General features: G+C 42.1%; 1 protein-coding gene across 6 annotated transcripts in view; it reads left to right on the forward strand.

Moving 5' to 3' along the window:
• arhgap17a (Rho GTPase activating protein 17a) overlaps positions 1 to 26,904 on the forward strand; it is a 48,904-nt gene that overhangs the window by 3,326 nt on the left and 18,674 nt on the right. For 4 of the 6 annotated variants that reach the window (XM_014179686.2, XM_014179690.2, XM_014179689.2 and 1 more), the window contains exons 2-7: positions 7,054 to 7,093; positions 20,539 to 20,643; positions 22,331 to 22,363; positions 22,728 to 22,804; positions 25,713 to 25,824; positions 25,997 to 26,073. In XM_014179686.2, coding sequence (XP_014035161.1) covers positions 7,054 to 7,093; positions 20,539 to 20,643; positions 22,331 to 22,363; positions 22,728 to 22,804; positions 25,713 to 25,824; positions 25,997 to 26,073 — 444 coding nt within the window. The remainder of the gene's footprint in view (positions 1 to 7,053; positions 7,094 to 20,538; positions 20,644 to 22,330; positions 22,364 to 22,727; positions 22,805 to 25,712; positions 25,825 to 25,996; positions 26,074 to 26,904) is intronic. The other 2 variants (XM_014179688.2, XM_045710435.1) reach the window with 1 other exon arrangement.

Below are 26,904 nucleotides of genomic sequence, written 5' to 3' on the forward strand. Positions count from 1 at the left end.
TACAAAGATACTGCAAACTGAGATGACTACATTCAAATATAAACAGTAGGCTACAGGCCTATTTGAATCATATTGAAATACATTTAATATTCAATCAATTGAGTTTTATTTTGCTACTTGCAGGCCACTGTCTAATTTGTCTCAATATATTTCATGATGTGTAGCCTTACATGTCCGCAATGATGTGCCAAATCTGTGATTCAGTGAATTTTTATTAGAATAAGCCGCCACAATATTTACAGCTATAGGTGGTAATATAATTCTAATGTTAAGTAAAGATTTGAATCGCGAAAGCTCATCCAAGAGCAGCACTCCCTTTCTTTCGATCCTATCAGTACCGACATATTCTCTAACGACGCACTTAGCTACCTTTCTCTCTGCATGGCGTTTTGGGAAACGCATGTTACATCTTCGCCCATTGTAGGAAAGATACATTGTTGAAACACTCATAAGCCTAAATTCTATCTCTATCGGGAAACTGGGCGCTGGCCTGTTATCATTATGTGGGGCTGTAGTGTGAGGGGTGCTGCGTGGGAGTATGAATATAACTTTTAGCTATGTGCTAGGGGTGAGCCCAGCACGGAATGGTACGGAAGGTCTCCTTGGCTTCTCTGAGTGAACACATGACCAGAGATGACACACATTGCACAACAAGCAACGGTTGTGGCTCTAATAGTTTTAACTAGCTTCATGTTCCTACTGCCATGATCTCTGATCTGACAGAACATAATGATAGGTGAAAGAACAAGTTGGAAACCTATCCAGTCCTTTCAGTGCTGATGGAGAAAAGGTGACTAGGAAAGGAAGCAATTGAAGAGTTTTGAGACACAGCCAAGATAACATCTCAGACTGGGGAATCTTGCTCTGCTCTGGTCTAAGGATCAAAAGTCACCTAGAATGCCACATGTGGATTGTGGAATGGAACATAGCTTTGAATTGGAATGTCCATCCGTTCTACAAACTCTAATTCTATGGGGAGAAACAATGTTCATAGCTCTAATTCTAGAAAATATCTGCAAGGCTAAGCTACTCTGTACTTCTTTCCAATTGGCATCTTTTGAATGGCAGTGTAGTTAGCATAGAGAGGCATCCAAGTTGCCGTACCCAGATAGTCCTGGCGTGTTTATTTGAGTGTAACCGTATCCTGAGTGCTCAGAGTATCCCCTTAACGTACCTTCAGCGCTGTGCCACTGGCTCAGGGTGAACAGACAGGACTGCTGGAATACTAATCATTTCCTCACTGTATTTGACTAACATTAAATCAGGAGTGTGTGTGATCCAGAAAGCAGACCTGTGGGAGAGTGTAAGTACAAGTATACATGTGAGGGTATGTGCGAGCTACAAGCGTGCATGTGACCATGAATGTGTGTGTGCTTGTTGTGTGTGTGATAGAGAAGGGCCTTTAGCCTGTCCCTGGGTTCCTGTGATTGTGCCGGAGCAGAACACTGTGTTCAGCAGTCAGCCGCTCAGAGGAAATCTCTCCTTATTCTTCTCCAAACAGGAAATGGCCTGCCAGAGAAGTGCTGTTTCTAAGAAGAGAAAATGGGTGAAAAAACACTGGCGTGACGAACGCTAGAGAAGTACCTGTGTAGAAGAGGATGTGAATGTGAATCCTTGCCTACTCTTGTTTCTTGATTTTAACTCCCGTGTTCTGATGGACTTCAGACAGAACCTGGTGAGGTAACTCTGTGCTGATACTAGTGTGATTTAGCTCTGGTGATAAAACCGAGCCTGTTCCAGCAGAGTGGTAGGATTTGAGGAAAGAATCTAGCCACAGTTTGTCACAGGCAGACAGGTTGCACATCTCAGCGCAGTAAGTTGTTTAAAACCACAAGACATTCTTCAGTTCCCTAATTTCTCAAAGGGTTGGGTGTCTAGGTGGTAGGTCCATGCGACACTGAAATTGACTGGTCAGAAGAAGTGGGCTCAGTGGCACAACATCTCCTTGTAAAACTGGACATAGTAGGGGTGCTGAAGATACTGCAGCACCCCCTGCAAAATCAGAATAATACAAATAAATTATAAAATCTTCACAAAAGTAGTGCTCTGGGCCTGTTCTAGTCCTGTATTAGCTGCCCCCCCCCCCCCCTCGTTGCTGAAAAAAAATCGCACCACCCTACAACATTTTCCCATGGCTATGAAACCAGACAGCAACAGTATGCTACTTCACAATTGTAAGTATTCAGTTGTGCACAAGTCCTATCATTTCATCTGTATCCAATATCCATTATGTTGTGAGCCCTGAGCTGCCAACTGTTGCTACCATGACAAACTCCACCTCCTCTCCAAACTGATTGAGTGGTGAAAAGGCCAGCAACAGCCCCTCTATTGTAGAAACCGGATAGAGTATTAATTTACCATCTCCAGCACGTTGCCATGGGGATCATTCTTAGGCTGGTGGCGGGGTGCAGCCTAATTTATGTTGTTCAGTGATCCAAGTATCTGTTGTTGCTATAGCTAGCTAGGTCACAAAGCTACCTCGTGGTGAGTGTAACAGTTCTACAGAGCCTGGTGTAGTCACTCAGCTCCATTCACTTTGATAGCCCAGGTCAGCTGAGAGAGGCTAAACAATTGTTTTGTTGTTGCTCCTGGGCTGGGACATTATACTAGGTCTATTTTTGTTTTTAGTGACGCAGTTTAGTTTGTCTGGATGAGCGAGTGTTGATTTTATGTTGTTGGATATAGGCTACTGCTACTCATATTTGTTTATACACCAAATAACCATGCACATATAATTGATTGGTGCTCCGAGTCAATAATTCCATGCAGACGCATTCCATGCACTCTGAACTGTTATATAACACAGAGGCAATAAAGGGGAGACAGCTAGAGGGATTCTGACCTGTGGTTTAGTAATATGTTTTAAAGTGTGTTTCTCTCTGGAGTGCTGTAGATGTGGTGAGTGACGTGAGTCTCATATGTCCCCTCTGGCCCTGGCTGCCTGCTGTTGCTAGAACCATGCATGTCCCAAATGGCCCCCTATTAGTGCACTACTTTTGCCGTTTGGAACGCAGCCCATGTCTTCTGGTTTCTGAGGTTGAATGTCCACACACTTCATGTGACCTCACCAAGCTGCTTGGCTTCAGGCACTTCTCCAGAAAACCTCTCGACTTGAATCCTCGCTGGATTTGGTTTTGCGGCTTGGCTCGCAGCCCCTTTCTCTCGTTCTCTTTCTGCCTCCATCTTTCTCTCTTAGCCTCCATCTCTCTTTCTCTGCTTTTTTTTTCTCTCTCCCCCAGCCTCTCTCTGGGTTATAATTGGAAGCAGCTGTCCACCACTGTCACAAGGTTACTATAGTGCACAGAGCCCAGTTTTTGGAGGAGAGGAGGGACTCTGCTGAGTTTAGGGCTCCAGTTACTGACTGTCTGCTGTCCAATTTGTAAGTCGCTCTGGATAAGAGCGTCTGCTAAATGACTAAAATGTAAAATGTAAAAATGTTTAACATCTGACCTGAGAACTTTTTTGCTGTACATCAGCCTAAACCTAAGCAGTGTGACCTTAACAGTGAAACTGTACCAGGACCAGTTGGCAAGGGCAAACGTTACAAGCTACAAAATGGGTTAAGTTACTTGTAGGAGGAGTAGAAAGGCATGGGGGAGGGGGAGAGAGGGAATGGACTATGGAGTCTTGTGTGAAAGCACCATTTTCAACATATTGGTCACATGCAATATTACACCGTCTCTTTGCTGAGGTATGAAATGACAGAATCCTACTCATTACTTCACATGCTTAATCTAGCCTAAGTTATGTACATTTTGTTTTGAGAAAATTTCACTTCACCATTGGCTTTGAACAGGGCACCTGGCTCCCGCCTGGGAAGCAGTCCGATTCCTAAATGAATGCAGCCTGGAATCGAACCAGGGTCTGTAGTAGAGGTCGACCGATTAATCAGCATGGTTGATTTAATTAGGGCCGATTTCAAGTTTTCATAACAATGGGTAATCGTCATTTTTGGATGCCGATTATGGCCGATTACATTGCATTCCACGAGGAACTGCGTGGCAGGCTGGCCACCTGTTATGCGAGTGCAGCAAGGAGCCAAGGTAAGTTGCTAGCTAGCATTAAACTTATCTTACAAAAAACAATCTTCATGTAATCACTAGTTAACTACACATGGATGATATTACTAGGTTAACTAGCTAACATCAATGCCTTTCTTAAAATCAATACACAGAAGTATATATTTTTTTAAACCTGCATATTTAGTTAAAAGAAATTCATGGTAGCAGGCAATATTAACTAGAAAAATTGTAACTTCTCTTGCGTTCATTGCACGCAGAGTCAGGGTATATGTAACAGTTTAGGCCGCCTGGCTTGTTGCGAACTAATTTGCCATAATTTTTTTTTTTTACATAATTATGACATAACGTTGAAGGTTGTGCAATGTAACAGCAATATTTAGACTTAGGGTTGCCACCCGTTCAATAAAATACGGAACGGTTCCGTATTTCACTGAAAGAATAAACTTTTTTTTATTTTTCGAAATGATAGTTTCCGTATTTTACCATATTAATGACCAACGGATCCTATTTCTGTCTTTATTATAATAAAGTCTATTATTTGATAGAGCAGTTTGACTGAGCGGTGTTAGGCAGCAGCAGGCTCGTAAGCATTCATTCAAACTTTACTGCGTTTGTCAGCAGCTCTTAGCAATACTTGCTTCACAGAGCTGTTTATGACTACAAGCCTCTCAACTCCTGAGATTAGGCTGGCAATACTAAAATGCCTATTAGAACATCCAATTGTCAAAGGTATATGAAATGCAAGTGGTATAGAGAGAAATAGTTGACGCGTCATAATTCCTATAACTACAACCAAAAACTTCTGAATCGGATGTTTACATACACTTAGGTTGGAGTCATTAACTCGTTTTTCAACCACTCCACAAATTTCTTGTTAACAAACTATAGTTTTGGCAAGTTGGTTAGGACATCTACTTTCTGAATGACACAAGTAATGTTTCCAACAGTTGTTTACAGACGGATCATTTCACTGATAATTCACTGTGTCACATTTCCCGTGGGTCAGAAGTTTACATCCACTAAGTTGACCGTGCCTTTTAAATAGCTTGGAAAATTCCAGAAAATTATGTCATGGCTTTAGAAGCTTCTGATAGGCTAATTGACATAATTTGGGTCAATTGGAGGTGTACCTGTGGATGTATTTCAAGGCCTACCTTCAAACTCAGTGCCTCTTTGCTTGACATCATGGGGAAAATCAAAAGAAATCAGCCAAGACCTCAGAAAATAAAATTGTAGACCTCCACAAGTCTGGTTCATCCTTGGGAGAAATTTCCAAATTCCTGAAGGTACCATGTTCATCTGTACAAACAATAGTACGCAAGTATAAATACCATGGGACCACGCAGCCGTCATACCGCTCAGGAAGGAGACGCGTTCTGTCTCCTAGAGATGAACGTACTTTGGTGCGAAAAGTGAAAATCAATCCCAGAACAACAGCAAAGGACCTTGTGAAGATGCTGTAGGAAACAGGTACAAAAGCATCTATATCCACAGTAAAACGAGTCCTATATCGACATAACCTGAAAGGCCGCTCAGCAAGGAAGAAGCCACTGCTCCAAAACCTCAAACATAAAAATGCCAGACTACGGTTTGCAACTGCACATGGGGACAAAGATTGTACTTTTTGGAGAAAAGTCCTCTGGTCTGATGAAACAAAAATAGAACTGTTTGGCCATAATGACCATTGTTATGTTTAGAGGAAAAGGGGGGTGGGGGGGGGGTTTACAAGCCGAAGAACACCATCCCAACCGTGAAGCACGGGGGTGGAAGCATCATGTTGTGGGGGTGCTTTGCTGCAGGAGGGACTGGTGCACTTCACGAAATAGATGGCATCATGAGGAGGAAGGAAAATTATGTGGATATATTGAAGCAACATCTCAAGACATCAGTCAGGAAGTTAAACCTTGGTTGCAAATTGGTCTTCCAAATGGACAATGACCCCAAGCATACTTACAAAGTTGTGGCAAAATGGCTTAAGTACAACAAAGTCAAGGTATTGGAGTGGCCATCACAAAGCCCTGACCTCAATCCTATAGAAAATCTGTGGGCAGAACTGAAAAAGCGCGTGCGAGCAAGGAGGCCTACAAACCTGACTCAGTTACACCAGCTCTGTCAGGAGGAATGGGCCAAAATTCGCCCCAACTTATTGTGGGAAGCTTGTGGAAGGCTACCTGAAATGTTTGACCCAAGTTAATCAATTTAAAGGCAATGCTACCAAATACTAATTGAGTGTATGTAAAATTCTGACCCACTGGGAATGTGATGAAAGAAATAAAGCTGAAATAAATCCCTATCTACTATTCATTCTGACATTTCACATTCTTAAAATAGTGGTAATCCTAACTGACCTAAAACAGGGATTTTTTTTACTAGGATTAAATGTCGGAAATTGAAACTGACTTGAAATGTATTTGGCTAAGGTGTATGTAAACTTCCGACTTCAACTGTATATTTTGATTTAACACTTTTTGGGTTACAACATGATTCCATCTGTTATTCCATAGTTTTGATGTCTTCACTATTATTCTACAATGTAAAAATTACGAAAAACCCTTGAATGAGTAGATTTGTCTAACTTTTGACTGGTACTGTATATAAAATCTGTTAATTTTCTGTGGAATAAAGACCGATCCAAATATTTCTGTGAAAGGCTAATATCAGCCGACAGTATTGGTCAACCTATTTATCGGTCGGGCTCTAACCCCCACCATGTAAACCGATAGTGCTCAGGCTTTCATGTGGTTTTCTATACTGGGTGCCAGTCTGTGCTTCAACCAACTCCCTGTTGTCTCACCAAGCAACAATGTACTGTAGTAGTGTTGTATAATACATTTCAACAATGTGGTTGGTAACCAGGCTGGTGCAGTGGTTCACATGAAGAGATGCCTGCCCATAATACTTGACCCTGTTCTTCTGCACTGTGTGGAATCTAGTCTGTCTGGAAAGGCCTCATTGCATTGACAGTGTTTGCACATACAATCAGTAGCTGTCAAACCAAATCTATCTCCTGTTGTGTTTTTCTCGTCCACAGAGCAGAGAAAACAGAAGTCCTCAGCGATGACCTTCTACAGGTAAATAAATCATTACCTAGGCTACATTTATGCATTTACTCCACCAACTCTCCCATTACGTGCTGTACAGTAAGTCAATGGAACTGCGGACTCAGCATATGTGAATACAAGAGGCTCTTAGCTGAGTTAGATGTCATTCTTCCTCATGTTGGTAACAATCTGCCAGGAAATCTGACAATCTTTGGTACTAGTAGTGCCAAAATAATGACTGTGTGTATATTCTATTCATTTCAGTTCAATTTAGTTTGATGCTCTGGGTCTCCTCCGGTGCTGTTCGTAGTCTGGTTCCCAGGGAAATTCCCATTGAGTCTAGAGACAACAGGTGGAGTCCCTCAGAATTCCTGTTGCTCAGTGAAGACATTCCATACACTCAACACTTTATTTCTGTCATTCCGGAATGTTATTGTTCTTTTTGGGTTTTCTCCACCCCATTTTAAAGTCAGAGAGTGCGTGCGTGTACGGAAACAACGCTATTGAAAAGAGACAGCCTCCTGCTGTTGCTTCAAGCCTTTTTCTCTTTCAGTCACGTTAGATAAATAACATCCGTTTGACTGGAGAGAAGTATACTGGAACAAAACAGTCATGGGACCCACACACACAGCATTTGAGTGACAACTAGCATGACGGTGTTCTATTTAGAAGCAGTATGAGGCGTTGTCATGGAAGGAGTAAGTGTCTGTCCAACAGCAGTTATGAATAGCTGCTACTGAGGTGGGGACACTTTATCGTATCTGACAGTTGACTCCGTTTTCCCTCCAAGGCGTTTTGTGTGCGACCTTCCTTTAACAACCTTCCATGGCCCACTGTGACTCAGACTCCTCTGTATTCTACATGTCACATCTCTCACGCTACCATGTCAGTCTGAGAACACACTGTTGGATCTTTCTCGTGTCCCTAGAAGCACTGGAGTGTCTGGTGCTTGATCACCACTGATCGGTTTCCTGCTTCAGCCAACTCCTCTCTGCAGTGTTTGTTGTCATTCCATACGTGTATGCTCTGGGTTAGTGAGTTTGGCATCATGTTTGCTCTGGTTTTGCCTGCTGTAAATGTATGGTATGCATGAGATGACATGAGTAGGCTAAAGAGTGGTCAACAGCACAAACAGATGAGACATCTAGTAGAGCTGGATGTGTAGAATTGCAGGATATGCGCTTTAAAACTGTACACTTTTCTCTGCCTCCCATGACAAAATGTATAATATATAGAACTGCAGGAAAAAGCTTTAAACCTTCAAAATGTTCTCTCCCCCAACGAGGGGTGTGAACAGTTGGTCATGAACTGAAGCTTGTGCCCATAGAAATAGACGTGGAGGTGTTCCCCAATGCTGGGAGTGGAGCCGGAGTGATAAAGGTTGGGAACCCCTGGTTTAGGCTACTGCTGTTTTTGTTTGGACACAGACAAGCTCTCACACCCTGCTTTGGCTAAGTGTGTTGTGCGCTGTGTGCTTGTCTGGACGTGTTCTCATCAGTCCTGGCACACACACTCCTCAGTCACATTACAGTAGAGATTCCCAGCTCAGTGGATGCGTCATAGACCTAACTAGGCTCAGAGCTGATCAGTTAGTACAACAACTTCTGTCTGGCTCTTTCACATCCTTCTGGTTTGTTTGTTTAGTCAGTGTTTCCGCTGCAGTCATTTAGCTGTGGTGCTACGCCACGGCATAAAAATATGGAACATGTAAAAATAGGCGCACTTTAAAGATGCTAGGACAGTCCACATTTTACTTTTCCTCTGCAAACAAGATGAGTAATGAATAGAAAAGTCAGACAACCCATAGTAGAATAGTTTATCTATTTACCTAGTGTGCTTGTTGTTGTGCCTTCAGAAAGTATTCATACCCCTTTACTTATTACACATTTTGTTACAGCCTGAATTTAAAATGGATTCAATAGATGTTTATTTTGTCACCCATTTACACACAGTAATTACAGTGAAAACATATATATTTTTTGCAAATGTATTGAAAATGACATGCAGAAATCTAATTTACAGAAGTATTCACACCCCTTTGCTATGACACTCCAAATTGAGCTCAGGTGCATCCAATTTCCTTTAATCATCCTTGAGACATCAGTACAACTTGATTGGAGTCCACTTGTGGCCAATCCAATTGTTTGGATGTGATTTAGAAGGATGCACACCTATCTATATAAGGTTGCCACCCGTTCGATAAAATGCGGAATGGTTCCGTATTTCACTGAAAGAATAAACGTTTTGTTTTCAAAATGATAGTTCCGGATTTGACCATATTAATGACCAAAGGCTCGTATTTGTGTGTTTATTATATAATTAAGTCTATGATTTGATATTTGATAGAGCAGTCTGACTGAGCGGTGGTAGGCAGCAGCAGGCTCGTTAGCATTCATTCAAACTTTACTGCGTTTTCCAGCAGCTCTTAGCAATGCTTGATCACAGCGCTGTTTATGACTTCAAGCTTATCAACTCCTGAGATTAGGCTGGCAATACTAAAATGCCTATTAGAACATCCAATAGTCAAAGGTATATGTAATACAAATGGTATGGAGAGAAATAGTCGATGCGTCATAATTCCTATAATATCTATAACCTAAAACTTCTTAACTGTGAATATTGAAGAACTGGGAATATTGAACCACCAGCTTTCATATGTTCTGAGCAAGGAACTTAAACATTAGCTTTTTTACATGGCACATATTGCACTTTTACTGTCTTCAACACTGTTTTTGCATTATTTAAACCAAATTGACCATGTTTCATTATTTATTTGAGACTAAATAGATTTAATGTATTAAGTTAAAATAAGTGTTCATTCAGTATTGTTGTTATATATAAATAAATAAATAAAAATATGGCCAATTGATCGGTATCGGCTCTTTTTGGTCCACCAATAATCGGTATCGGCGGTGAAAAATCATAATCGGTCGACCACTAGTCTGTAGTGACGCCTCTAGCACTGAGATGCAGTGGCTTAGACCGCTGCGCCACTCTTGAGCCCCGACATTAAGCATGTGGCATAGGAGTGGGATTCTATGTTCTCACATGCAAAAGTGATTGCTTTTGATGCTTTCTCTGCCTTCCAAATGAAAACTAGTTAGAATTTTGTAACATATACACTATATATACACGAAAGTATGTGGAGACCCCTTCCAATTAGAGAATTCGGCTAGGTCAGCCACACCTGTTGCTGACAGGTGTATAAAATCGAGCACACTGCCATGCAATCTCCCTAGACAAACATTGGCAGTAGAATGACATTGCTGAAGAGCTCAGTGACTTTCAACGTGGCACCGTCATAGGTTGCCACCTTTCCAACAAGTCAGTTGGTCAAATTTCTGCCCTGCTAGAGCTGCCCCGGTCAATTGTAAGTGCTGTTATTGTGAAGTGGAAACGTCTAGGAGCAACGACGGCTCCGCCGCAAAGTGTTAGGCCACACAAGCTCACAGAAAGGGACCGCCAAGTTCTGAAGCGCGTAGTGTAAATATCGTATGATATGTTGCAACACTCACTGTCGAGTTCCAAACTTCCTCGAAGCAACGTCGGCACAAGAACTGTTTGTCGGGACGCAGAACAAGCCTAAGATCACCATGCGCAATGCCAAGCGTCGGCTGGAGTGGTGTAAAGCTCACCACCATTGGATTCTGGAGCAGTGGAAAAGCGTTCTCTGGAGTGATGAATCATGCTTCACCATCTGGCAGTCCGACGGATTAATGTGTGTTTGGCGGATGCCGCGAGAATGCTACCTGCCTCAATGTATAGTGCCATCTGCAGTTTGGTGGAGGAGGAATAATGGTCTGGGGCTGTTTTTCATGGTTTAGGCTCCTTAGTTCCAGTGACGGGAAATCTTAACGCTACATTATACAATGATATTCTAGACAATTCTGTGCTTCCAACTTTGTGGCAACAGTTTGGGGAAGGCCCTTTCCAGTTTCAGCATGACAATACCCCCGTGCACAAAGCGAGAACTTGACTGGCCTCACAGAGCCCTGACCTCAACCCCATCGAACACCTTTGTGATGAATTGAAACGCTGACTGTGAGCCAGGCCTAATCGCCCGACCTCACTAATGCCCTTGTGGCTGAATGGAAGCAAGTCCCAACATCTAGTGGAAAGCCTTCCCAGGAGATTAGACGCTGTTATAGCAGCAAGGGGGGACTAACTCCATATTAATGCCCCTGAGTTTGGAATGAGATGTTCGAAGTGCAGGTGTCCACATACCTTTGGTCATGAAGTGTGTATTTTATGGAAAATAGATGTTTCTGGACAATGCACAGTGCTGTCTTGTTGACAGCATGACTGAGCAGTGCAGATTACTGTTAGATTTAAGAAGGGCACTCCTCCCTCACCGCGTTTGCCCATTCACGTCACGGGCCATAGACCGGTACACCACGGCTCAGGTTAATAGAACTCCCTCAGTGACTCGGATAATCCTACAGTAGTATCAGTGTTGTCCATGGCAACTGTAACAGTCAGCTGCCCTTCTGTGTGCTGTGCTTAAGCGCCATGCTGAGGGTATTGATCAACTATTTAAGCTCAGCCAGTGTTTTCTCCTCTCCCTTTAAATTAATCTAATCTGTCTGACCCTCACTATGTTGACTATTAATAGCCCTGGGCCCGTGGGTAAAGGAAGGCAGACACGCTGAGGTCTGGTCTGGCCCTGGGGAAGTGGACCTGAAGAACCCCTTACCCATGTCTCTTAACAAAAAAAAACAAATCAGATGTGTGTCACATGCTTCATAAACAGCTGTAGACTAACAGTGAAATGCTTACTTGCGGGTCTATTTCCATCAATGCAGAATTAAAGATGAATAAATATTTGATAAATATAAATAGTGACATGAGCAATAAATACACAGTGAATAACAAAACCTAGTAAAAATAACATGGCTATATACCGGTGAGTACGAAGTAATTGAGGTAGCTGTTAGAGGTCGACCGATTTAAATCGGTATGGCTCATTTTTAATTAGGGTCGATTTTCAAGTTTTCATAACAATCGGGTAATCAGCCTTTTTTGGAGTCCGATTATGGCCAATTACATTGCAATCCACGAGGAAACTGCGCGGCAGGCTGTGGCCACCTGTTATGAGTGAGCCTGCCACGCGAGTGCAGGGTCAAAAGGACCTTGTGGATGCAAGGAGCCAAGGTAAGTTGTGTAGATAACCACCATGTGTAGTTAACTAGCTTGTCCTGCGTTGCGTATAATCAATGCGGTGCCTGTTAATTTATCATCGAATCACAGCCTACTTCAACTTCGCCAAACGGGTGATGATTTAACAAAAGCGCATTGCCGAAAAAAGAACAATCTTTGCACAAATGTACCTAAGCATAAACATCAATGCCTTAAAATCAGTACACAGAAGTATATATTTTTAAACCTGCATATTTAGTTAAAATAAATTCATGTTAGTAGGCAATATTAACTAGGGAAATTGTGTCACTTCTCTTGCGTTCAGTGCAAGCAGAGTCAGGGTATATGTAACAGTTTGGGGCACCTGGCTCATTGCGAACTGTGAACTAATTTGCCAGAATTTTACATAATTATGACATAACATTGAAGGTTGTGCAATGTAACAGCAATATTTAGAATTAGAGTTGCCACCCGTTCGATAAAATGCGGAATGGTTCCTTATTTCACTGAAAGAATAAACGTTTTGTTTTCAAAATGATAGTTCCGGATTTGACCATATTAATGACCAAAGGCTCGTATTTGTGTGTTTATTATATAATTAAGTCTATGATTTGATATTTGATAGAGCAGTCTGACTGAGCGGTGGTAGGCAGCAGCAGGCTCATAAGCATTCATTCAAACTTTACTGCGTTTTCCAGCAGCTCTTAGCAATGCTTGATCACAGCGCTGTTTATGACTTCAAGCTTATCAACTCCTGAGATTAGGCTGGCAATACTAAAATGCCTATTAGAACATCCAATAGTCAAAGGTATATGTAATACAAATGGTATGGAGAGAAATAGTCGACGTGTCATAATTCCTATAATAACTACAACCTAAAACTTCTTAACTGTGAATATTTAAGAACTGGGAATATTGAACCACCAGCTTTCATATGTTCTGAGCAAGGAACTTAAACATTAGCTTTTTTATATGGCACATATTGCACGTTTACTTTCTTCTCCAACACTTTGTTTTTGCATTATTTAAACCAAATTGAAAATGTCATTATTTATTTGAGACTAAATAGATTTTATTTATGTATTATATTAAGTTAAAATAAGTGTTTATTGTTCATTCAGTATTGTTGTAATTGTCATTATTACAAACGAGTGTGTGTGTGTGTATATACACATACAATTACAAAAAACAAAAAAAACTATTCAGCCGATTAATCGGCATAGGCTTTTTTTTGGACATCCAATAATCGGTATCGTTGTTGAAAAATCATAATCGGTCGACCTCTAGTATGTACCTTATTTCAGTCCACTGAATCAAAGCAGTCTTATCAGTCTACTCTGGCCTACTTGGAGTAGGCTAAGGGAAAGGGGGATACCTAGTCAGTTGTACAACTGAATGGATTCAACTGAAATGTGTCATCTGCATTTAACCCAACCCCTCGGAATCAGAGAGGTGCGGGGGGCTGCCTTAATTGACATCCACGTCTTCGGCGCCTGGGGAACAGTGGGTTAACTGTCTTGCTCAGGGGCAGAACGACAGATTTTTTTTTACCTTGTCAGCTCAGGATTTGATCCAGCAACCTTTCGGTTACTGGCCCAACAACACAGTGAGAGCGTGTGTAATTGTACATGCCGAAAGGCTTTCAATATCTGGGAAAATATCCACATCGGGCAGCAGGTGAGCTAGTGTCGGACAATGTGGTGATGCGGCTTGTAGAACCTTGTTGGCAAGGGGAGCCATTTCTTCACTGTCATTGGCAAACAAGTTTCTTGCAAAGAAAACAAGTCTGGATGGCACCATGAACAAAATGGGACTGGAGCTCCCTCCCTCTGTGCAAACAAGGCACCTGCACAGCCGTTGTATGCCTTCTAAACATTCCATCTCTGAGATCTATGGACAGTTCCTTGGACTTCATGGTATAGTTTGCCACCCGTATGTTAGAAAGTTCTAACTAGTTTTCATTTGGAAGGCAGATAAAGCATCAAAAGCAATCACTTTTGCATGTGAGAACATAGAATCCCACTCCTATGCCACATGCTTAATGTCGGGGCTCCAGAGTGGCGCAGCGGTCTAAGCCACTGCATCTCAGTGCTAGAGGCGTCACTACAGACTAGTGGTCGACCGATTATGATTTTTCACCGCCGATACCGATTATTAGCGGGCCAAAAGGAGCCGATACCGATCAATTGGCCGAATGTTTATTTATATGTAACAACAATACTGAATGAACACTTATTTTAACTTAATATAATACATAGTCTATTTAGTCTCAAATAATGAAACATGCTCAATTTGGTTTAAATAATGCAAAAACAGTGTTGGAGAAGACAGTAAAAGTGCAATATGTGCCATGTAAAAAAGCTAATGTTTAAGTTCCTTGCTCAGAACATATGAAAGCTGGTGGTTCAATATTCCCAGTTAAGAAGTTTTAGGTTGTAGTTATTGTAGGAATTATGACGTGTCGACTATTTCTCTCTATACCACTTGTATTACATATACCTTTGACAATTGGATGTTCTAATAGGCATTTTAGTATTGCCAGCCTAATCTCAGGAGTTGATAAGCTTGAAGTCATAAACAGCGCTGTGATCAAGCATTGCTAAGAGCTGCTGGAAAACGCAGTAAAGTTTGAATGAATGCTTACGAGCCTGCTGCTGCCTACAACCGCTCAGTCAGACTGCTCTATCAAATCATAGACTTAATTATATAATAAACACACAAGTAGGAGCCTTTGGTCATTAATATGGTCAAATCCGGAACTATCATTTCGAAAACAAAATGTTTCTTCTTTCAATGAAATACGGAACTGTATTTATGTGTTCTACAATGTAGAAAATAGTAAAAATGAAGAAAAACCCTTGAATGAGTAGGTGTGTCCAAACTTTTGACTGGTACTGTATACTTAATTGTTTGAAACCTGAACATTTTAATAGATCTTATGAGGCATGTCTTACCTTGCTTCAAAGTAGCGTATTATATTCATACTCTTCATACATTTCTAATGGATATTTTCATCTCGGTCACATGAAGCCACTTGCATGTGCAGTGCCCTTTTGACAACTCTGTTTTCCCGCAAATTACGTTATGGAACAAACATTCACGCGTGGCTTATTGCCTTGTGTGCATTGCTGCGCTTATAATGTGAAGAAATAATAGGTTATCAACATTTTTAAGCTAAACGTTCTGATCTGTTTCATCAGACTCATTGCTTATGAACTTTTTTTTATATATGTAATCTAGGCCTACTGGTTGTATGATATTGGGACCTATCGTCCCCCAACTGTCCCAGAGTCTGTTTGGAATAGGCTATTTCTTTCTTGACAATCTGACCAATAGAATAGCCTAAACTTTTCTACTATAGTAGATTGACATAAGCTTGTGATTTTGCTGCTCGTTACTCATCTTGTTGGCTGAGGAAAAGTAAATGAGGACAGTTATTCTAACATGTTCAAAGTGCACATCAGAATTCGGTAAGAAGGACGACACATCGTTGCATCATCCACTTCCATGTTCTGTTAATATGAATTACCATATTTTAACTGTTATTTCTGTCATACTGAGCACCGTGGGTGGATGCTCAGGTTACACACCCAATGCATATGGGTCCAGTAAATTTCTAAAACATCAGTAAAATTAAAATGTTGCCTGTCAAATGTCCAGCGCCACATTTTCCTAACGGAAACCCTGGGTGTAGCTCAATATTAAGGTGTTCCAATTGTTTTGTACAATTTGTCAGAGTAAAATCTTTAACATTTGCCTATGAACTCACTTGGTGAAGTCCACAGGACTTAAAAGGAATGAATTCAACAACTAGGTCTGTCACTAACAAATACAGTCATGGTTGGTTACTCTACAATTCACTCGATAATGCAAGGCAGGATCCCACAGAAATATACAAATTAGGCTTTACACCATGCGGTGTTAAAACACTAACACCACAGGTAATTTCTTACACTGAGGTGTGACAGCGTCAGCACTAAGCAGTGTTAAATTAACACTGAAACGTGTGGGTCCGTATAGACACTGGAACAGTTTTAATTTTAACCCTCAGTGTTGATTCAACACTGGAACATTTGCTGTGTGTGGGAAGTCTTTGTCTCTGTGTCTAATTTAGGGGGTGGTGGGGGTATTTATTTATTTATTTTTTTGTGTGTGTCTGCGTGTAAGAATATGGTGGAAAAGGGAAACACAGTGGCACCCCTAGCTCCATGTAATCAAAACACACACACATTCCCAGGATCTCCCACTCCAGTAAGAGGAATCTCCCTTTCCTGTGCCAGGTACTAGCAGGGCCCAGTTTGAACACATGACTTTCCCCCTTAAGCCATGGGCTTGTGGAAGAGGCAGGAGACGCCCTCCACACAGTTTCTGTCATAACAGCTGTTTTGGGAATGCTAGGGGCCTCCTTGAGTCGGGAAGGACGCGTGAGAGAGCGAGAGAGAGGTGGAAAGAGTCTCTGCACACCTCTATCTCCTCTGTCCTCTTCCAGCCAGTGGAATTCCAGACTTCTGTTTTTAGAACACAATTGCCATGGTTTCTGTTTCTGTTCTGACACTGTCTGTCTGTCCCCTGGCTGCTCCGTCTCTTCCCAAGGCATTGATCTGTTTCTCCCTCCCCCCAGCTTTTTAAAAACAGACATTTGACATTTAAGTCATTTAGCAGACGCTCTTATCCAGAGCGACTTACAAATTGGTGCATTCACCTTATGATATCCAGTGGAACAACCACTTTACAATAGTGCATCTAAATCTTTTAGGGGGGGGGTTAGAAGGATTACTTTATCCTATCCCAGGTATTCCTTAAAGAGGTGGGGTTTCAGGTGTCTCCGGAAGGTGGTGATTGACTCCGCTGTCCTGGCGTCGTGAGGGAGCTTGTTCCACCATAGGGGTGCCAGAGCAGCGAACAGTTTTGACTGGGCTGAGCGGGAACTGTGCTTCCTCAGAGGTAGGGGGGCCAGCAGGCCAGAGGTGGATGAGCGCAGTGCCCTCGTTTGGGTGTAGGGCCTGATCAGAGCCTGAAGGTACAGAGGTGCCGTTCCCCTCACGGCTCCGTAGGCAAGCACCATGGTCTTGTAGCGGATGCGAGCTTCAACTGGAAGCCAGTGGAGAGAGCGGAGGAGCGGGGTGATGTGAGAGAACTTGGGAAGGTTGAACACCAGACGGGCTGCGGCGTTCTGGATGAGTTGTAGGGGTTTAATGGCACAGGCAGGGAGCCCAGCCAACAGCGAGTTGCAGTAATCCAAACGGGAGATGACAAGTGCCTGGATTAGGACCTGCGCCACTTCCTGTGTGAGGCAGGGTCGTACTCTGCGAATGTTGTAGAGCATGAACCTACAGGATCGGGTCACCGCCTTGATGTTAGTGGAGAACGACAGGGTGTTGTCCAGGGTCACGCCAAGGTTCTTAGCACTCTGGGAGGAGGACACAATGGAGTTGTCAACCGTGATGGCGAGATCATGGAACGGGCAGTCCTTCCCCGGGAGGAAAAGCAGCTCCGTCTTGTCGAGGTTCAGCTTGAGGTGGTGATCCGTCATCCACACTGATATGTCTGCCAGACATGCAGAGATGCGATTCGCCACCTGGTTATCAGAAGGGGGAAAGGAGAAGATTAATTGTGTGTCGTCTGCATAGCAATGATAGGAGAGACCATGTGAGGATATGACAGAGCCAAGTGACTTGGTGTATAGCGAGAATAGGAGAGGGCCTAGAACAGAGCCCTGGGGGACACCAGTGGTGAGAGCACGTGTTGCGGAGACAGATTCTCGCCACGCCACCTGGTAGGAGCGACCTGTCAGGTAGGACGCAATTCAAGCGTGTTCCACACTGCGCATGTTCTGTACCTAAGTTGGTACAACCGACACTAGTTTTGAACTGACAATAAATGGCATAACAATGCTCAAAAGAAGCGTTAAATACCATACAGTTTCACCATTTACAGTGCAGTCAGAACGTATGACTTTTCCCACATTTTGTTACGTTACAGCCTTATTCTAAAATTAATTCAATCGTTTTTTTCCCCTCCACAATCTACACCCAATACCTCATGACAAAGCAAAAACAGCGTTTTAGAAATGTTTGCAAATGTATTCAAAATAAAAAAAACAAGTATTCAGACCCTTTCCTCAGTATTTTGTTGAAGCACCTTTGGCAGCGATTACATCCTAGAGTCTTCTTGTGTATGACGCTACAAGCTTGGCACACCTGTATGTGGTGAGTTTCTCCCTTCTCTGCAGATCCTCGCAAGTTCTCAGGTTGGACGGGGCACGTCTCTGCACAACTATTTTCAGGTCATCCAGGGATGTTTGATCGGGTTCTGGCTGGGCCACTCAGGGACATTCAGAGACTTGTCCTGAAGCCACTCCTGCGTTGTCTTGGCTGTGTGCTTAGGGTTGTCCTGTTGGAAGGTGAACCTTCACCCGAGTCTGAGGTCTGAGCGCTCTGGATCAGGTTTTCATTAAGGATCTCTCTGTACTTTGCTCCGTTCATCTTTTCCTCAATCCTGACTAGTCTCCCAGTCCCTGCCACTGAAAAACATCTCCACATTATGATGCTGCCACCACCATGCTTCACCGTAGGGATGGTGCCATGTTTCCTCCAGACGTGACGCTTGGCATTCAGGCCAAAGAGTTTTAATCTTGGTTTCATCAGACCAGAGGATCCTGTTTCTCATGGTCTGAGCATCCCTTAGGTGCCTTTTGGCAAACTCCAAGCGGGCTGTCATGAGCCTTTTACTGAGCAATGGCTTCCATCTGGCCACTCTACCATAAAGGCCTGATTGGTCTAGTGCTGCGGAAGGTGGAAGGTTCTCCCATCCCCACAGAGGAGCTCTGTCAAAATGACCATTGGGTTCTTGGTCACTTCCCTGACCAAGGCCCCTCCCCCGATTGTGCAGTTAGGCTGGCGGCCAGCTCTAGGAAGAGTCTTGGTTGTTCCAAACTTCTTCCATTGAAGAACGATGGAGGCCACTGTGGTCATTTTGACAGAGCTCCTCTGTGGGGATGGGAGAACCTTCCAGAAGGACAAGCATCTCTGCAGCACTAGACCAATCTGGCCTTCTTGGACTTTCAATGCTGCAGAACATTTTTGGTACCTTTCTGCAGATCTGTCTCGGAGCTCTACGGACAATTCCTTCGACCTCATGGCTTGGTTTTCGCTTTGACATGCGCTGTCAACTGTGGGACCTTTTTATATATAGACGGGTGTGTGCCTTTCCAAATCATGTCCAATCAATTGAATTTACCACAGGTGGACTCCAAGTTGTTGTAGAAACATCTCAAGGATGATCAATGGAAACAGGATGCTCCGGAGCTCAATTTCGAGTCTCATAGCAAATGGTCTGAATACTTATGTAAATAAGATATTTTAGTTTTTTTACTTTTATACATTTTCAGATATTTCTTAACCTGTTTTTGCTTTGTCATTATGGAGTATTGTGGGTTGATTGACAAATATTTTTTACATTTTTAAAAATCCATTTTAGAGCAAGGCTGTAATGTAACAAAATGTGGAAAAAGTCACGGGGTCTGAATACTTTCCGAATGCACTGTATATCAGCTCTTCATTTGGGAGATCGACGAGGCGGTCCGTCTTTTATGGCCTAGTATGAAGTTGTTTTCTGCCTTGTCTTCAGAGTGCCTTGAAATCACAACTTCCAAGGGGAGAGCATTAATCTGCCCTTTCACTCTCCAAACAGCAGTCATAGCCCAGCTACGGTCTCCATGGAGACGCTTCGGATGAGTCATCCGTTTCATAGAGAACATTCCTGTGTTGCCCCGCTGGGAGCGGCCGGTATCAATCATGCCTGACCTTTGACATCCAGCCCCGGCCACTAATCAAAACAGGCCATGTATCTGAATGGACTTCCATGAGACAGCAGTCAACAGGCAGGAATGAGGGCGATTAGAGGAATATAGTGACCTGTGGAAAGACGTCAACACCATTCATTCTACAGACAGTTATCATAGGACCAAAATGGCTGGGAAAGATGGATCAGGGCAGTTATAAACTACAGGCATAACTTTTCAACTCATTGTCCCTAACCCCAGGAACTTTTGTCTGCATTAAAGTTCCTCCACCAACATTATTTTTTAAATAAACAACGAGTTGAGTTAACTTTGCCTGTGACAGCAGTGCGGAACATAAGGAATTCATAACCTTTTTACACAATGAACAACAAAACGATGCATTTACAGGGGTGTACTTATTCAACACACTGCCTCTATGAAACTAGTTCCCCATGTCTATAGGCTGTAGTTGCTTTACCACTGAGTTGTATGCTACTTCACAGTAAAGGTCTGTCTATGTAAGTGGTCATGTGTGTTTCTCCCTTCTCGTGCACAGATTGAGCGGCGCATGGAGATGGTGCGCGTGGTGTCCCACAATACACACAAAAGGATGGTCACGTGTCTGCAGGGCCACATTGGCACCGACGCAGAGAAGAGACATGTAAGTCCACACATTATTAACATTATTCCTGGCCAAATTGTCTGAATTACTAGATCAAATATTAACATATATATTTATGATTTACAGTACCAGTCAAAAGTTTGGACACACCTGCTCATTCAAGGGTTTTTCTTTTTTTAATAGTGAAGACATCAAAACTATGAAATAACACAATGAATCATGTAGTAACCAAAAATGTTTACAAAATCTAATTTTATATTCTTCAAAGTAGCCACCCTTTGCCTTGATGGCAGCTTTGCACACTCTTGGCATTCTCTCAACCAGCTTCACCTGGAATGCTTTTCCAACAGTCTTGATGAAGTTCCCACATATGCTGAGCACTTGTTGGCTGCTTTTCCTTCACTCTGTGGTTCAAACCATCTCAATTGGGTTGAGGTCGGGTGATTGTGGAGGCCAGATCATCTGATGGATCACTCCATCTCTCTCCTTCTTGGTCAAATAGCCCTTACACAGGCTGGAGGTGTGTTGGGTCATTGTCCTGTTGAACAACAACTGATAGTCCCACTAAGCGCAAACCAGATGGGATGGCGTATCACTGCAGAATGCTGTGGTAGCCATGCTGGTTATGTGTGCGTTGAACTCTAAATAAATCACTGACAGTGTCACCAGCAAAGCACCATCACACCACCTCCATACTTCACGATGGGAAACACACATGCAGAGATCATCCGTTCACCTACTCTGCGTCTCACAAAGATACGGCGGTTAGAACCAATATCTCAAGATTTCCACTGGTCTAATGTCCATTGCTTGTGTTTCTTGGCCCAAGCAAGTCTCTTCTTCTTATTGGTGTCCTTTAGTAGTGGTTTCTTTGCAGCAATTCCACCATGAAGGCCTGATTCACGCAGTCTCCTCTGAATACTTGATGTTGAGATGTGTCTGTTACTTGAACTCTGAAGCATTTATTTGGGCTGCAATTTCTGAGACTGGTGACTCTAATGAACTTATCCTCTGCAGCAGAGGTAACTCTTGGTCTTCATTTGCTGTGGCTGTCCTCATGAGAGCCAGTTTGATCACAGTGCTGATTGGTTACTGTGACTGCACTTGAAGAAACTTTCTGGATTGACTGACCTTCATTTCTTAAAGTAATGATGGACTGTCGTTTCTCTTTGCTTATTTGAGTTGTTCTTTCCATAATATGGACTTGGTCTTTTACCAAATAGGGCTATCTTCTGTATACCACCCCTACCTTGTCACAATACAACTGATTGGCTCAAACACATTAAGAAGGAAAGAAATTCCACAAATTAACTATTAACAAGGCACACCTGTTAATTGAAATTCATTCCAGGTGACTATCTCATGAAGCTGGTTGAGAGAATGCCAAGAGTGTGCAAAAATGTTATCAAGGCAAAGGGTGGCTACTTTGAAGAATATAAATTATATTTTGATTTGTTTAACTCTTTTTGGGTTACTACATGACTCCATGTGTTATTTCATATTTTCGGTGTCTTCACTATTATTCTACAATGTACAAATAAAGAAAAACCCTTGAATGAGTAGGTGTCCAAACTTTTGACTGGAAATGTATATCCCACTGAATCTTCACTTATCCCGATTTAACACTAGATTATTCCACCCGCTTGAAAATAATATTCTATATCAGCAATTTGTTTGTTTTTGTTTACTTCTCATGATCCAACATGTACAATTGTGTCAATGCCAGTCCGTACCACGCCTTTACACAGGAAATGGTCAGGTAAAAACACACATTTTACTTTTCTCATAGCTACATTTCCAGCCTTGCTCATCCCTCCTTCCATGCTTTTCATTCCAGCTTTGAGAATAGAAAGGAATGAAAAGGCATCATACTGTATCTAGTTTTTACAGTATGTCAAAGTACTGTAGCTATTAACACAGCAATAACCGTAACATCCTTATTCTTTCTACCATTCTTTATTGTCCAACTTCATGACAGTGGAAATTGACTCTCCACTGAAACCCTAAAAAGCTAATCAGAAATATTTTGTTGACCTTAGAATGAGTAAATTGTTGGTGCCTCAGCTGTGGTATCTAATAAATATATACATCTCTCTCTTCCCTCTTTCTCACACACCTCACAGAAAAAGCTTCCTCTGACGGCGCTGTCTCAAGCCATGGTGGACGGCGGCAGTCAGCTGGGAGAGGAGTCTCTGATTGGGTGAGTGAGGGTGATTGACAGGTTAGACAACCAACCATTTGTCTGACACTGGTTATATGGAACAGATGAACCTTAGAGAGGGGAAAGGGGGATACCTAGTCAGTTGTACAACTGAATGCCTTCAACTGAAATATGTCTTCCGCATTTAAACCAACCCCTCTGAATCAGAGAGGTGGGGGGCTGCCTTAAATCGACATCCACGTCTTTGGCACCCGGGGAACAGTGGGTTAACTGCCTTGCTCAGGGGGATGGAGAATGTGGGGCTATGTTTTCAGAGCTAACAAACTGGCATTATTATTATTATTATTGTCGACTGTATTTTCTGTCATTTTTTGTTTTCGTGGAGGATCAGGAAGTGCTTAGTGTGGTTGTGTGTATCCACATAATGAGGATGTGTGCCAGACAGTTCCTCCATGTAACAACACTAGCTACACCGTTGCCTTGTTCGCATGGTAAGACAGTGACAGAAATGGACAGGCACTCAAACAAGAGGATCTAGAAACTGTGACTTGAAGCTACCCATTGATTTTACTGTTACTACCAAGGGGTCCATCGGATCTTTTTATGGGAGTAAAGTACATGTTGGATAAAAAATGTCTTGACAGGCCTGATTGAAACTGAACATTTGTCGTTAACTTTCCAAATGTCATCAAAACAAAATACGCTAGACAAGGTGGGATCTTTTTGTGTAGGTAAAGTTAATTATGTGAGAAATGTCAGTTGAAATGCTTTTATGCGTAAATATTTCTATAAGAACTATCATATCGAAGTAAACTTGGAGTCACGCGATGACGTGTGGTCCTCCTTAGGGATCGACCGATTATGATTTTTTTTCCCGATACCGATTATTGGAGGACCAGAAAAGGCCAATACCGATTAATCGCCTGTTTTTTTTATTTTATTTAATATAATTAATTAATATAATACATAAATAAAATCAATTTAGTCTCAAATAAATAATGAAACATGTTTAATGCAAAAACACAATGTTGAAGAAGAAAGTAAAAGTGCAATATGTGCCATGTAAAAAAGCTAATGTTTAAGTTCCTTGCTCAGAACATGAGAACATATGAAAGCTAGTGGTTCCTATTAACATGAGTCTTCAATATTCCCAGTTAAGAAATTTTAGGTTGTAGTTATAGGAATTATAGGACTATTTCTCTCTATACCATTTGTATTTCATATACCTTTGACTATTGGACGTTCTAATATTGTTTGAATGAAATGCTGACGAGCTTGCTGCTGCCTACCATCGCTCAGTCAGACTGCTCTATCAAATATTAAATCATAGACTTAATTATAATATAATAAAACACACACATATGAGCCTTTGGTCATTATTATGGTCAAATCCGGAAACTATAATTTCGAAAACAAAACGTTTATTCTTTCAGTGAAATACGGAACCGTTCCGTATTTTATCGAACGGGTGGCAAACCTAAATCTAAATATTCCTGTTACATTGCACAACCTTTAATGTTATGTCATAATTATGTAAAATTCTGGCAAATGAATTAGTCTTTGTTAGGAAGAAATGGTCTTCACACAGTTCGCAGGCGGCCCAAACTGCTGCGTATACCCTGACTCTGCTTGCACAGAACGCAAGAGAAGTGACACAATTTCCCTAGTTAATATTGCCTGATAACTTGAATTTATTTTAACTAAATATGCAGGTTTAAAAAAATATATACTTGTGTATTGATTTTAAGAAAGGCATTGATGTTTATGGTTAGGTACATTGGTGCGACGGCGGTGCTTTTTTCGCGAATGAGCTTGTTAAATCATCACCCGTTTGGCGAAGTAGGCTGTGATTCAATGATAAATTAACAGGCACCGCGTCGATTATATGCAGGACAAGCCAGATAAACTAGTAATATCATCAACCATGTGTAGTTAACTAGTGATTATGTTAATATTGATTGTTTTTTATAAGATAAGTTTAGTGCTAGCTAGCAACTTACCTTGGCTCCTTGCTGCACTCGCGTAACAGGTGGTCAGCCTGCCACTCAGTCTCCACATGGATTGCAATGTAATCGGCGTCCAAAAATGCAGATTACCGATTGTTATAACTTGAAATCGGCCCTAATTAATCGGCCTTGTCGATTAATCGGTCGACCTCTAGTCCTCCCACTACGACTTGGGAAAGCGTGCAGTTTATTAGGCTACAGATTAAATAAATGACGATGTACTTCACAGGGTGGTGAAAGTGCACGGTGATGAGCTTGATTCTCCTTTCCAATAAATATTGAGTGTCTTATTCTGGTTACATGATCACCGATGCTTGGCTGCCGTTTGACAAATAAAAATGATCTTGCTCTTATGTCCCTAATAATCTCATCTAGTAGTCTGTACCCGCACTGTATCTGTGAGCTGTTGGCAAGAGCACACGTGCCAATACCAGAGTGGGCTCGCTATATAACACCCATTGTTTTGGTGCGAAAACCATCAGTAGAGTTAAATGCCATGGAAACCCATGTAACTTGTATTTTTTATTCGGTCCATGGGAATTTAACCGCAAAATATATTTTTATGTGCAGTATGTCATTACACACAGCCTTTTATCCACAACAAGTCAATTTGATGGAAACACATCTCTGGTGGGAAATTGCCCATATTGTTTTTATGGCTGATTTTAGAATGAAACGCTGTCACCATTTGGATGGAAAACTAGCTACTGTCTGCTTTTAGGAGAAGGTCAATCTCTCATTTGACACATTTGTGCAAGATGTGTGGATGATGAATTTGAAAGGTGGTGCCAAAGAAGACTAGTGACGAATGCGACATGTAGATGGCCCTCTCTGCTGTTCTCAGTCATTATTTATATTATTTGAAGGAAAGTAATTAACTGCTTATCCGGTGGCTCTTCCTGTGGCGTCTGAATGACCTGTGTGTATGGGTCTCCTGACAGGAAGATGATGGAGGTGTGTGGGGAGGCAGAGAACAGGCTGGCATCAGAGCTGCTGCAGCACGAGGTCCAGATAGAGAAGGATGTCCTAGACCCACTCAACCAGCTAGCAGAGGTGAGAAGGAGAGATCTAGCTAGTGCCTTATTTCATCCAAACCGGTCTCAAGAGTATCCAATATATAAGTAAATTCTTACTCCAACACAGCATCAAAGAATCATTGAGTCAATATGTATTTGGAAAAGTACCATACCTTATTAATATGCATGTGATCTGTCCATATTCTCAGGTGGACATTCCCAACATCCTGAAACAGAGGAAGCAGCTAGCCAAGCTAGTGCTGGACTACGATTCTGCCAGAGCGAGGTGAGCCTACGTACAGTTGAAGTCGGAAGTTTACATACACCTTAGCCAAATACATTTAAACTCAGTTTTTCACAATTCCCGACATTTAATCCTAGTAAAAATTCCCTGTCTTAGGTCAGTTAGGATCACCACTTTATTTTAAGAATGTGAAATGTCAGAATAATAGTAGAGAATGATTTATTTCAGCTTTTATTTTTCATCACATTCCCAGTGGGTCAGAAGTTTACATGCACTCAATTTGTATTTGGTAGCATTGCCTTTAAAATTGTTTAACTTGGGTCAAACGTTTCGGGTAGCCTTCCACAAGCTTCCCACAATAAGTTGGGTGAATTTTGGCCCATTGCTCCTGACAGAGCTGGTGTAACTGAGTCAGGTTTGTAAGCCTCCTTGCTCACACACACTTTTCATTTCTGCCCACACATTTTCTATAGGATTGAGGTCAGGGCTTTGTGATGGCCACTCCAATACCTTGACTTTGTTGTCCTTAAGCCGTTTTGCCACAACTTTGGAAGTATGCTTGGGGTCATTGTCCATTTGGAAGACCAATTTGCGACCAAGCTTTAACTTCCTGACTAATGTCTTGAGATGTTGCTTCAATATATCCACATCATTTTACTGCCTCGTGATGCCATTTATTTTGTGAAGTGCACCAGTCCCTTCTGAGGCAAAGCACTCCCACAACATGATGCTGCCACCCCTGTGCTTCACGGTTGGGATGGTGTTCTTCGGCTTGCAAGCCTCCCCCTTTTTCCTCCAAACATAACGACGGTCATTATGGCCAAACAGTTCTATTTTTGTTTCATCAGACCAGAGGACATTTCTCCAAAAAGT

This window comes from Salmo salar, chromosome ssa28 (genome assembly GCF_905237065.1).
Source record: "Salmo salar chromosome ssa28, Ssal_v3.1, whole genome shotgun sequence".
Taxonomy (NCBI): domain Eukaryota; kingdom Metazoa; phylum Chordata; class Actinopteri; order Salmoniformes; family Salmonidae; genus Salmo; species Salmo salar.